At 44.6% G+C, this 13,224-nt stretch overlaps 1 protein-coding gene across 1 annotated transcript in view; it reads left to right on the top strand.

Moving 5' to 3' along the window:
• The window catches only part of LOC102369047 (disintegrin and metalloproteinase domain-containing protein 9-like), a 43,913-nt gene extending 30,695 nt beyond the window's left edge, over positions 1 to 13,218 (top strand). Inside the window, exons 18-22 of the mRNA XM_025205886.1 lie at positions 1,766 to 1,871; positions 4,490 to 4,622; positions 6,821 to 6,887; positions 8,237 to 8,289; positions 11,169 to 13,218. Coding sequence (XP_025061671.1) covers positions 1,766 to 1,871; positions 4,490 to 4,622; positions 6,821 to 6,887; positions 8,237 to 8,289; positions 11,169 to 11,247 — 438 coding nt within the window. The 3' untranslated portion in view covers positions 11,248 to 13,218. The remainder of the gene's footprint in view (positions 1 to 1,765; positions 1,872 to 4,489; positions 4,623 to 6,820; positions 6,888 to 8,236; positions 8,290 to 11,168) is intronic.
• Positions 13,219 to 13,224: the final 6 nt, after the last annotated feature.

Here is a 13,224-nt window from a genome sequence, read left to right on the forward strand (position 1 = left end):
GGCTCCGTGATGACCCCTGCCAGCTCCCTCAACACCCTTGGGTGGAGGGCATCTGGACCTGCAGATTTAAAAATGTCTAGCCCTTCCAGAAGATCCCTAACTACATCTGTGTTGACTGAAGGCCTGACAGAGCTATCCCCAAGATTGTCCCTACCTCTGGTAGGTGGGATATCCTGGTCCCTGTTCAAGAAAACAGATGCAAAGAAACTGTTAAGAGTATCAGCTTTCTTGTGTAGCGTAGCCACAAGATTACCGTTTGCGTTTTGCAGGGGCCCTACATTGCCTGGTGCCCTCTTCTTGCTCCCAATGTACCTGAAAAAGGACTTTTTGTTGTCCTTAATCCTGGACAATAGCCTGAGTTCCATCTCTACTTTGACCTTACTAATAGCCCTCCTACACTCCCGGGCTGAGGAGGAGTACTCCTCCTTGGTGATAGCTCCTCCCTTCCACTGGGTGTACACCCCGATTTTAGTCCTCAGGCATTGCTGAATGCCCTTGCTTAGCCAAGGTGGTTTCTGAGCACTCTTACCCCACTAACTTCTCTCAGGGACTGTTATCCTTTGGGTCTGGAGGATCGCCCCCTTAAGGTACGACCATCCCTCGTGGACTCCCATCTCCTCTACCTTCTGGGCCCTCAGTGCCTCCCCCACTAGTCTCCTAAGATCATTGAAGTTGGCCCTTCTGAAGTCAAGCTTTAGCCTTGATGTGAGCCCTTGACGCCCTGCGTTGGATAGTGAAATCCAGCAAGTGATGATTGCTGTTGCCCAGATGGTCAAGGACCTGCAGTCCCCTCACCAGGTCATCCCCCGGGGCCAGGACCAGGTCCAGCAAGGCATCTCCCCTAGTGGGGCTGTGCACTTCCTGGATAAGGTGAAGGTCCTGTAATACAGCCAGGAACCTACGCAAGCGGTCAGACCTGGCTGTCTGCTCCTCCCAGCAAATGTCTGGGTAATTTAGGTCACCCATGACAATAACATCCCTTGACCTAACCGCCTCCATAAGCTGACTGGAGAAGTCCTGGTCCAGCTCTTCCCCCTGGTTGGGTGTTCTGTAGTAGACACCCACCGTAAGGTCCCTTTCGCCATGACCCCCTTGTAGTTTGACCCATGGTGTCTCTGCCCGACCCTCCTCTAACCCGAAGCTAATCCTTGATGAAGCGAGGTGCTCTTTGACATAGAGCGCAACCCCCCCACCTTTCCTCTCTGTCCTGTCTCTTCTATATAGGGTGTATCCCTGAATGCCCGCCGCCCAGTAGTAGGTAGGATCCCACCAGGTTTCTGTGAGCCCTACTAAGTCTGGGTTCTTACTCGCAATCAGGAGGCACAGTTCCTCCTGCTTACTCCCCATACTACAAGCATTAGTGTTGAGGCACCTGAGGCCTCCTGAGGGTGCACGCCTCCCTCCCACTCCCAGGCCTTGTTCTGGGCTTCATGACAATTGTTGGGGTGTCCCAAAACTTCAGTCCTTTCTAGTGCTACTTAGGTCACTTAAGCCTCACACACACACACACGTATATATATGTATATGTTTCACTTCTAATCATTCTTCCAGCATCTTCAATGGAATTTGGATCACACCCTAAGTTAGTATCTGGCAAAGAACCCTCCTTTTTGTCCATCTCCAAGAGAAATGCCTGAAATGAGATCAGAACTAGTTAAGAGGAAAAATAAAACCCAGATAATTAAATAATTCACATGCAAAAAAGGATTATTTGTTTCATTGTAAAGCAACATTTACTTCATTGTGATGCTTTGTATGATTATAGGTGTGCAACAACCATGGCAACTGTCACTGCAACTATGGATGGGCTCCCCCTTTCTGTGACAGATCAGGTTATGGTGGCAGTATTGACAGTGGTCCAACTCATATAGGTAGGATGCCAATGCAGTCTGGCTACACCTGGTTAAAATAAGCTATTACTGTTTACTGTTCTCTTACCTTCTCCTCCTCTTTATTTTCATTATGGTATTGCTCAGGAAACCCAGTCATGGACTGATTGACTTCAAAGCAGGTCATCCAATAGGGAACTTGGCCTAATGTCTGTTCTTTATTAGTAAACTTTCAAAAAAAAATCTTCTCTCTTGCTACCAAAAATATACTGATTCTTTATATCTGATGGCTATAGACTTGTTGAATGCTTACTTATGTTGAATGAGAGGCAGATCTGTTTACATCACAGATATTCATGAAGATTAAAGTATTGGAACTAACCCTGCACTCCTTAGTTACAAGAGTCCCACTGAAATTAGTGGGATTATACAGAAGCATAAAGCAAGCAGGATTGAAGCACATTTCAGAAATGGGATTAGTAATGGAAAAGATGGCATTTTTGCTTTATTTCTGTAGACTTCATTCAACGCATTAAACAAAACTTTTCTTCTTTTTTTATACACAGTTGTGATCCATAATTTTTTTTTAAAATCTATTGATTTGTTAATTTGAGAATAAAAGTGACCTGCTCTTGAATCATAGAATCATAGAATTATAGAAGTAGGGTCAGAAGGGACCTTGTAGATCTTCAAGTCTGACCCCCTGCCTGGGCAGGAGAGAAACTGGGCTCAAGTGACCCCAGCCATGTAGGCATCGAGCTGCTTCTTAAAGACCCCCAGGGTAGGAGCCAGCACCACTTCCCTTGGAAGTTGGTTCCAGATCCTAGCCGCCCTGACTGTGAAGTAGTTCCTACGGATGTCTAATCTAAACCTACTCTCCAACAACTTGTGGCCGTTATTTCTTGTTATCCCGGGGGGTGCTGGGGGAAACAAGGTCTCCCCCAAACCCTTCTGGTCCCCCCTAGTGAGTTTATAGATGGTCACAAGGTCCCCCCTCAGCCTTCTCTTGTGAAGGCTGAACAGGTTCAGGTCCCGTAGCCTCTCATTGTAGGGTCTGCCCTGCTGTCCCTGGATCATGCGGGTGGCCCTCCTCTGGACCCTCTCAATGTTGTCCACATCCCTCTTGAAGTGGGGCACCCAGAACTGGACACAGTACTCCAGCTGTGGCCTGACCAGTGTGGCGTAGAGGGGGAGGATCACCTCCTTGGCCCTACTTGAGATGCACCTGTGGATGCACGATAGGGTCCGGTTAGCCCTGCAGACCGTGACCTCGCATTGTTGGCCCATGTTCATCTTGGAGTCAGTGATGACTCCAAGATCCCTTTCTGCCTCCGTGCTCTCAAGAAGGGAGTTTCCCATCTTATAAGTGTGTTGCCGGTTACTACTGCCCAAGTGCAGCAGCCTGCACTTGTCCGCATTGAAACACATCCTGTTTTTGTCAGCCCACCCTTGCAACCTATCCAGGTCTTTCTGCAGTCTTTCCTTCCCTACTAGCGTGCCCACCTCACCCCAGATTTTGGTATCATCAGCGAATTTGAACAGGTTGCTTTTCACCCCATCGTCCAAATCGCTGATAAAGAAATTGAACAGTGCGGGCCCAAGGACCGAGCCCTGGGGGACTCCGCTGCCCACTTCCCCCCAGGTCGAATATGACCCATCCACCACCACACTCTGCGTACAACCCTTCAGCCAATTAGCAATCCATCTGACTGTGGATTTGTTTTCTTTAAAAAAGTGACTCTCAAAAATAATGAAAACTAGATTGATGCTATTGCCTTTTTACTTTAAAAAATGAAATAATATTCATAATTCTTGGAAATTTAAACTTAGAGAAAAAAGAAAATTTGCATATTCCTTTTCTCTCTCAGAAGAAAACAGCTTCTGACTTTTTGTGGCTAAATTCTAAATTTCTGATTAATTGTCTAAGTTATGTCAAATTTAGTGAAGCTTCAAATAATTATCATGATCTATTATTAGGATCAGAAGAACATGTGCCATAGTGAATTAGACCACTTGTCTGCCTCGCCTCATATTGTCTGTCTGGCAATGGCAGAAGCGGGTGTTATACAGGGAGAACACTGAACCAGATATCTTTAGAGTGATCTGTACCCTATTCAGTACTCTCCCTGACATCCACCTTGTATTGGTTTAGAGATGCCACAGGAAACATCTCCAACCCTTTTTATTCAATAGCAATTAATACGTGTATCTTCCATGAATTCATCCAGTCCCTTCTTGAATCTGGCTATGCTGTCTGCCTCTACCACCTCCTGTGGCAATTAATTCTACCAGTTAACTATGCATTGTGTATAAAAAAAATACTTTCTCGTGTTAGTTATAAACCTGTCACTAATTTCAGTGGGTGTCTCCTAGTTTTAGTATTCTGGCACTTGGTGAACAACAGTTCCCTGTTCACTTGGTCCACACCCTTTATGATTTTATAGACCTTGGTCATATCCTGCCTCAGTCTTGTTTCCAAACTGAAGAGTCCTAGCCTTTTTCGTCTTTCCTGGTATGGCAACTGCTCCAGGGCCCTGATCATTTTGGTTGCCCTTGTCTGTACCCTAGATTATTTAGAAGAGGCTTGCTGCAGCAAAATGTTTGTGTAATGAAGTTACATAAGTTTGTTAACCTGTGTTGTTTGCATTATTTTTCTTTAGATACATCACTTCGAGATGGCCTGCTTGTGTTTTTCCTATTTGTAGTTCCAGTTTTGATTGGTATTGTCATAGCATTCATCAAGCGAGATGCAATTAAAAGGAAGTTTTGCAGGAAAAGCAGAAGACAACCCAGGTATTCCAAATGTGTCCTCGTCACAACCAGTGCCATGGTTGTTTCAATTTGGGTCTTAGAGTGGTTCATATTATGAATGTTATAATGTTAAATTAATTCAGCATCGGTGGAACTATTCTGGTTTGAGCAATAATAGAAAATAATTGTCAAAATACCCAATATGAAAGACTGAGGCAAAGTGTCAGCATTCTCTCCGAGCTATTTAAATTAGTTTCCCCAGATTTTGCAGCTTGTGATGGGATGACATAGAATTCTTGGGGCAATGAGGCATCATCTGTGTAAATAAAGTTAGCTTAAGAAAAGGTCAATAATATTCTTCTACATTTTGTCAGTTAAAGATGGCCTTTTGTCTGTTTTTAAGTGCAGCCAGTCCCAAATATGCCTCGCTTTTTCTGCCTATATTATATAATGTTTTAGTAAGGGAAACTGGATCTCCCGTTGTTTTTTATTTCTTTGGGATAATAATAAACTAATTCTGGGTTTTTTGACTAGACACAATGATATGGTCCGTTTAACAAGGATTATTGTGTTAAAATAATGTAAGCTATTCTGTATAAGTAAGGATCAGTGTATCAGTTAGGATATTGGTTGGAAAAGATTATTAGTAAAGTTTGAAAGAAACCTAGAACTTATGGTAAGCTGTTCACTTTGACAGTTCATTGCAAATAAGTGATCATCCAGAAATCTCCAGAAATAAGTGGAAATCATACCAACATTTGGAGATCTAATATTATTTGTTAGTGCCTTAGTTCAAGATAGTCTCTGTTATTTTTGAAAGGTGATCAGTATGTGATGGAAGAAGGTAGAAACTTAGACTCCAGATCTGACTGTAGAGCCAGCACGTCTCTAGGTGGGAGCTTCAGTCCAGTCTTCAACAAGTTGTAATTTGCCATTCAAAAGGAACTGTTATTTAAAAATTGGAGCTTTTGGGGTTTTTTGAATGAAAATTAAGATTATCTGTGAAACAGCCAATTTTATAGAAACATCTTAAATTGTGCAATATTTAATTTTTATCTGTCCCACACAATGCTCCATTGATGATGCTTTGAGCTCGTTCACAAACTGCTGTTCAGTTCCTGATATGCCACCTAGATATGTGCCTAACAAAGAGCTACATGAAATCCACACATGTAAACTCTGTACCTCCAAAACACTGAGCCAGATTTTGTCCTAAATTTTACCTCAAGATTTGATGCATGGAGATGTTTGGTTTTCTTATGAAGCATAAGTCTGTGACTCTTCTAGGAACCTTTGTTTTAATTAACACTCTAATCCATCTCCTCTAGTCATTTCCCCAGTGTCCATTTCTAGTAAGTTTTGTATTTACTTATATTTGTATTTGTGTTACATTAGCAGCTGGATCCAGGCTCCAATGTAACAGGCACTGTGCAGGGTGCAAACAGAAGTGAGAATTGTCACCCAATCTGGCCACAGAAAGCAGTTTATAGCCAAGACCAAACACGAGGGCATGGCTGCAGACGGCTGCAAAAATGGCTATTTGGGTGAAAATCTGACCTGACCCCTTATTATATGAGGGGTCAGATCAAGATGTTTCAAAACGGACCGTCTTCTGTAACTTCTGTCTGCCCTGCCTGCCAGCGTCAAGCTGTTTTCAGAATGGGAAGGGGAAAAGGGAGCAAAGGAAGTTTGGTTTGGGGGACTTTCAGCCCCGACTGGAGGGTGGGCAGGTGTATTGGAGCCTCCACCTTGTGAGGAGCAATTCCCTACCTCACCCTCCAGCGCTGGCATGGGAACCCCTAGAACAAGCTCTCTTTCCCCCTTCCCATTCTGAAACAGGGACAGGCTAGGAGAGAGAGGGGCTGTTGCTAGGGGAAACTGGCTGGAGGCTCCCAGCCAGCAGCTAACTTCCCCTCCCCCTGAAACCAACAGTAAACTTATTGCAAAGCATTCTCAGTTACAGTGGGGAGTTGCACTTCTGTCTGCACCCTGTGTAAATATATGGCAGGAAGCAATCTCTGCTACAAAGAACTTACAGTCTAAATAGGCATCCCAGACAAAGTGTGGGAAGGGAAACATAAGCCCAGAGAAGTAAAGTAACCTGCCTATGGTCACAGAGGAGCAGAGCCAGGAAGAGAACCCAAGTCTCTGAGCTCTGCCTCAGCTACTGCAGGGCTGAATTGCACTATACTTACATGTATTTAGGTGATTTTTTTCTTATGATATGAATTTTATTTTAGGGCTAACAATACACAGCAAGCAAGACAAAGTAATGGACCAAACCAGAATGCCACAAGAAATGATTGGGTAAGACTCCACATGTGATGATCACGATGCCTCCTGTTGACTAAATTCCAGGGGGAAATTGCACTATTTAGGGCAAAAGAAAAATGAACAAGTTCACCCACTGTCCATGATGCTGGCTAGAAGTGCCTTCCAGAGCCTAAGTTAGAAGCATTTAAGGGCACATCCATACGAGTGCGCACATGTGCATTGCAGGATCTCAAATGCACTCCGCACACATGATTTTCACGTGGAGCCAAATTTAGATACTGGGAAATCCCAGTATCAAAAAAACCTTAATCAAAGGAAAGCAGGATGGCACACATGGCATCAGCATGTGCTGCCCGAAACTAGAGCCTGGCTGGCCAGAGCTACGCTCCAGCTGCTGGCCAAGCTTCATGTGCCTGGATTGCCACCACTGCAGACCCCAAAATCCCCAGGGATCCAGGTAAGGCTGCTGGGGCCAGCCCAGGTGCCGGTCTCAGCCTCCCCTACCTCATCCAGGGCAATTTGCCCTGTGCCAGAGCATGTGTGCAGGGGTGTTCCCCGGGGACAACTGGGAGCAGCACAAATATGTCCCACTGCTAGTTGTCCCCAGGGAGATGCACATATGTGTTCATCTGGATGTGTCCTCAGGTGTCAAGCTAGATTTTGCCCAAAGTGATTTACCTTGTTTCTGAAAATTAGGTACCAACCTGGACTAGTGCTTAGATAGCCTAACTCCTGGTCCTGAACCATTTTGCTGCAACAAGCATCTTCTAAATAATTTAGGGTACAGACAAGGGCAACCAAAAGGACCAGGAGTTAGCACAAAACCCTTGCTTAACTCTCTTCGTGTCAACCTTTTTTTCTCTTACCATCTTTCATGTCTCTTTGTTTCTAACTCCCATACTTTCTTCAACTGCACTTTCTGTTACTAGATTTTTAAAGTGCCATGGGGTTGCTTGAATAATAACCTAGTCCCAGCCTACTTCTTGACTTTCCCTATAAATTAGCATGAAAATCGCAAGACTGCCACTTTCTAATTACCCTTGTTTCACAGCAAGTCATAATCTAACAGGAGGAAGATTTGGTGGACCAATAGATCTGGGTCCTGTTTCCACTAGTACTGCAAACTCTGTGTGAGACTTTGGGTCCTTTTTTTTTTCTTATCTGTATAATGGCACTGATGATGTTTTCAGATATCAAGGGGGAGATGTGGGTCTCAGTGCATTAACTTTTGCAAAGCACTTTAAAATTCATGGAAGATCCTACGTGGTTGCAAAGTAGTATTAAATCCTGCACTATTTTAAAAATTGTATTTTGATAAACCTGACAGTGCTTTATAACATGACATCTACTCTTAACCTGGTTTTCTATAACTTCTTTTTCAGCCTGCAACATCAAATTCTGGGATGTTCACAATATCACATTTTCCTAATCCAAGGTTTGTTTGTTTTTTAAAACCACTTATCTATCGTATTTAAAATATGGATGTATTAGTGTTGCTAAAAACACAGGACCTAATATGTTTAACACGGGGCTGTTCAACTGGTGGCCCACAGATGGAGGGATTAAATAAGATTAAATTCCACCCAGCCACTTCTCCCCTCCTTGCTCTAGCTGCAGAAGCAGACATGGTCTTTAGGCCCCTTCTTCCTCCAGCTTCTCCTCACCTGCCTCAGGTAGCAGGAAGGTGCAATGTGGAGCAACCCACGGGTTGGGGTGCCTGAGAGGTGCAATGCAATAGGAAGCCTGGAGCTGGGGAGCTAAGAGTGAGGTAGGGTGCCTTGACTTGCTTGCAGCAGGGGAGAAGGGGGTGGTTGGGGAACCCAGGCATCCAGATACATGGTGCAGTGGGAGAGGGATATGTAGAGACACATGCAGTGTACAACCCCGGGTACCCATGGTCCCTGCTAGTGCAACCTGCGGGGTATGGCTTGGCTTCTTAGAAGCTGCACAGTCCTTGTTTAACAAATCCAACTTACACCCAGTCCTCTTGCTTTGTGTCTTCGGGAACTTTTACTGGCTTCTACAATAGCCTGAATTATGAATTTTTGGTGTATCCAACTTTATATCAGTCCCTCTCTTGAGCGAGATTGCACATGGCTGCAGAGCTGAGAAGTAAAATGTTCCTTAGAACTCTCCTAAATGTCCAGCACAAAGTTGGCCCTGAAATGAAAGAGATAGCATATGACCTCATTATGATGAACCCCTGTGGGACCAAGAGAAAAGTTCATTGAAAGACGATAATTGATATAGATTCATAGTTGTAGGGTTGGAAGGGACCTTGTAGATCTTCTAGTCCAACCCCCTTCTGTGGGCAGGAGAGAAAACTGGGCTCAAATGACCCCAGCCAGGTAAACGTCGAGCCTCCTCTTAAAGACCCCCAGGGTAGGAGCCAGCACCACTTCCCTTGGAAGTTGGTTCCAAATCCTAGCCGCCCTGACTGTGAAGTAGTGCCTTCTAATGTCTAGTCTTAACCTACTCTCTAGCAACTTATGGCCGTTATTCCTTGTTACTCTGGGAGGTGCTCGGGGGAACAGGGTCTCTCCCAAACCCTGCTGGTCCCCCCTAGTGAGTTTATAGATGGCCACCAGGCCCCCCCTCAGCCTTCTCTTGCAAAGGCTGAACAGGTTAAGGTCCCGTAGCCTCTCCTCATAGGGCCTGCCCTGCTGTCCCCAGATCATGCGGGTAGCCCTCCTCTGGACCCCCTCAATGCTGTCCACATCCTTCCTGAAGTGCAGCACCCAGAACTGAACACAGTACTCCAGCTGTGGCCTGACCAGTGTTGCATAGAGGGGGAGGATCACCTCCTTGGCCCTGCTTGTGATGCATCTGTGGATGCATCACAAGGTATGGTTAGCGCTACTGACCGTGTTCTCATATTGTTGGCCCATGTTCATCTTGGAATCAATAATGACTCCAAGATCTCTTTCTGCCACCATGCTTTCGAGAAGGGAGTTCCCCACCCTATAGGTATGCTGCTGGCTCTTACTGCCCAAGTGCAGCACCCTGCGCTTGTCAATATGGAAACCCATCCTATTTTCATTTGCCCACCCCTGTTACCTGTCCAGGTCCTGCTGTAATCTGTCCTTTCCTTCTAGCGTGCCCACCTCACCCCAAATCTTGGTGTCATCTGTGAATTTAAACAGGCTGCTCTTCACCCTGTCGTCCAAGTCACTAATAAAGAAATTGAACAGTGCGGGCCCAAGGACCAAGCCCTGGGGGACCCTGCTGCCCACTTCCCTCCAGGTCGAAAATGACCCATCCACCACCAATAATATAAGGTTATATAATACAGAACGAGAAAACCTTCTAAATGCAGACAGAACCACCTATAACAAGGTTGATCAATTTGTTGCATCATAATAATGGGGAAAACACTGATTCCTTCTGTTGGGATTGTTGGAAACGGGGCTGTGTTATAAACAAGGCTTGTAATACTGAAGCTATACTGTAATTCCAGAAAAATGACAAGTGGAATTGGGAATCTTTTATTAAGTTTAATAGGATTGATTCCATCTCTGAGCTTGAGATGCTCCAGCTTTTGCAGCCAGTTGTGATTACTTGTAGAGTGCAGTGTACTAGGCAGATCTAAGACCAAGTTGTAGCCTTAAGCCTCAAGCATCTCTCTTGGTCTTTGGCTCCCCTCTATTTTGTGTCTGTGGTTTCCATTCAGACTATAAGGTTTTATGAGAAGAGATTCTCTTTTAGTGTATGTACAATGCCAGGCACAAAGGTTCTGGGAAAGCAGCTGGCTACCAAGGCACTTATAAATGACACCAAAGGGCATCTTTACATGTGCTTCAGGGGTGGGGGTGGGGGCGCTTTAATTAGAGTGGTTCTTGGGAGCTGCTCTGATTAAAGTGCCTGCAGTGTCTTCTGTATTCAATGTCCTGCACTTCAAAATGGCAGTGGGGATGCTTTAATTAGAGCTCAGTGAATGAGCTTTAAAGCGCCCCTGCCATTTTGAAGTGCAGGGATGCTGAGTACATGAGACGCTGAGACTGCTGGAGCGTGCTAATTAGCATGCTCCAGCAGGCTGGATAAACTGAGTCTGCTCTGATGCGCTGTAATTACAGCATGTCATCCCGCATGTCTTCAGGCACCCAACGTAGGAATAAGAAATGCCCTAGCAGTCAAAGTGTTTTAAATCTGGTGGTTCAAGACTGTTGTGACAAGCACTTTAGAAATAACTTGGGAAGGTGAGTTTGAAGGTGGAGATATTTTCCAAAAGCATTTATCAGCATTAGCTACTATTAACCAAGTGTGTCATATGGTATCAAACATAGATACAATGTGCATTTTTCTCCCACTTTTTAGGCAGCAAATACCAAGTCAGTTCCCTGCAGTACCTCCAAGACCTCCAAGACCACCAGTCCCACCTAGACCAGTTGTCTGAAAAGCCTTCTGTGTGGTCCTCACAAATTCATCCAGGTGTCTTGAACAACATGAAAAAATGTGTCAAAGGGAAATTAATGAAATCTTGCTATTTTTCTTATCCCTGTTTCCTATATGAAGGTCTCAATCCTGCAATCCTTACAGTTAAATCTCGCATTGAAACACTATCCTGTTTCATTAGAAAAGGACTGGTTCTGGGATGCAGGGCATGTAACATGCAACTACTATTCACTGTAATGAAGGAGTTGTGTGCACTCAGGTCCTTCCAGGTATTTTTTATCAGAAGACACAAGGGCCAGCACTTCTTAGGTTGTATAAAACTACAATACAAATAACAGTGTCTTCCAAAACCTAACTTCTTGAAAGCACAGCACAGAATTTGCAGGTCAGAGAGTGGGAAATTTATGGTCAGTATTAGCCACCTGGAGTATCATCCTGATCTTAAACTACTCTTCGATTCCTGATATAATTTAGGCAGCAGAGACTTCACTGCCTCCAAGCAGCAGTACTATCTGGAATCTTTGCAGTGCCAGTGCTGTGTGTGTTATGGCCAAACCCCCATTCTATGCTGAGTTTTCCAAAATGATTCTTGGAAGGTGGCCTCAGAGCTCTTTCCCCCAGGACCCATTATAGGCTGAATCCTCCCAACATCCAGCTCAAGGGCCTTTAGGATGCTCCACCCTCTCTCCACTGTGTAGGGGGACCAGAGCAGAGGTAAGGACCTCATCCCTTTCCTTTCTTATTAGCAACACTACTGTTAAATTCAGCTGTTCTAAGCAAAAAAGATCCTGATGAAGGGAATAAGATGAAGGACTACTGCTCTTTAAACAAACTGCTATAAAATGAGCTAAGCTAAGAGGCCTTAGCATTTCTTTTTTATTTATTTTTTTCATATATTTGTGTTCAGTAGATACCAGGAAAAATCTGTAACTCTATACTAAATATTTGCTGGCAATTACAGAGAATTTTTTTTCCTATAAAGTCCTTTGTCCTCTGAAAGGGGCAGATAAATTTGCAATCCTTTATCTGACAATCAGCAAAGGGCACTGACTTAAAATAACTGAGATTACCTTGGCAAAATGACAGCTAATGGAATGGAAGCTGTGGAGAATCTACTATGTATAATGAAAGTGAAAACACAGTGGAGAAAAGAGAATATGTTACAACAGAAACCTTCTCTTGTATTTAAATATGCAATGGCTCTATGGATGGTGGATGATCTTCATGTGTGAAATTTGGAAACATGAACTAGCATTACAATTTACTGTATTCTAATTTAGACCAATCTCCTAAGGGAAGTCCTTTATATCAGCGGTTCTCAACCAGGGGTCCAGGAACTGCAAGCAGTTTTCAGAGGGTCCACTCAGCCTGGCCCTGCATGGGGAAGAGCCTCCTTAACTCCCCAAGGCTGAGGCGAGCCCTGAGGAAGGAACGGGCCCCGCAGCCTCCATCTTGTGGGTGGTGCTGTGGGCAGGCAGGCAAATGAGGCTCCGCACTGCTGCTGCCCAGGTGAGTAGGGCCCCAGGGCTTCCCACCACTAAGACCCACCTGCTGCACCCGGGACTGTGCAGGTGGGGCTGGGGAGCAGGACAGTTGTTGTGTCACAGGTGGGCTGTGGAGTTTTTATAGCATGCTGGGGGGCGCCTCAGGAAGAAGAAAGTTGAGAACCCCTGCCCAGTGTTATCTTTTTACAACTGAACTGAGCAGATCAACAGAAAATCTGTTGCAGGGAAAAATTCTGCACTGACAAGGGGCTGGAATGGATGAGCAAACATGTCTCTCTCCCACCCTAATTTCTCAGGATCTAGGGAAGCTGTGCATTATTATAAATGTTTGTTTATTTCAGTTTTTAATAATATAAAGTAATATTATGCTGCCAAGATCTTAGCACCAATTATGTCTGCAGGATCGTGTTGTGAAATAGGAAATATAAAATTGACTGAAGACAGTTCTATACCTTTGTAATATACACAGCAGG

This window comes from Alligator sinensis, unplaced genomic scaffold, assembly GCF_000455745.1.
Source record: "Alligator sinensis unplaced genomic scaffold, ASM45574v1 scaffold28_1, whole genome shotgun sequence".
In the NCBI taxonomy this organism is placed as follows: Eukaryota; Metazoa; Chordata; order Crocodylia; family Alligatoridae; genus Alligator; species Alligator sinensis.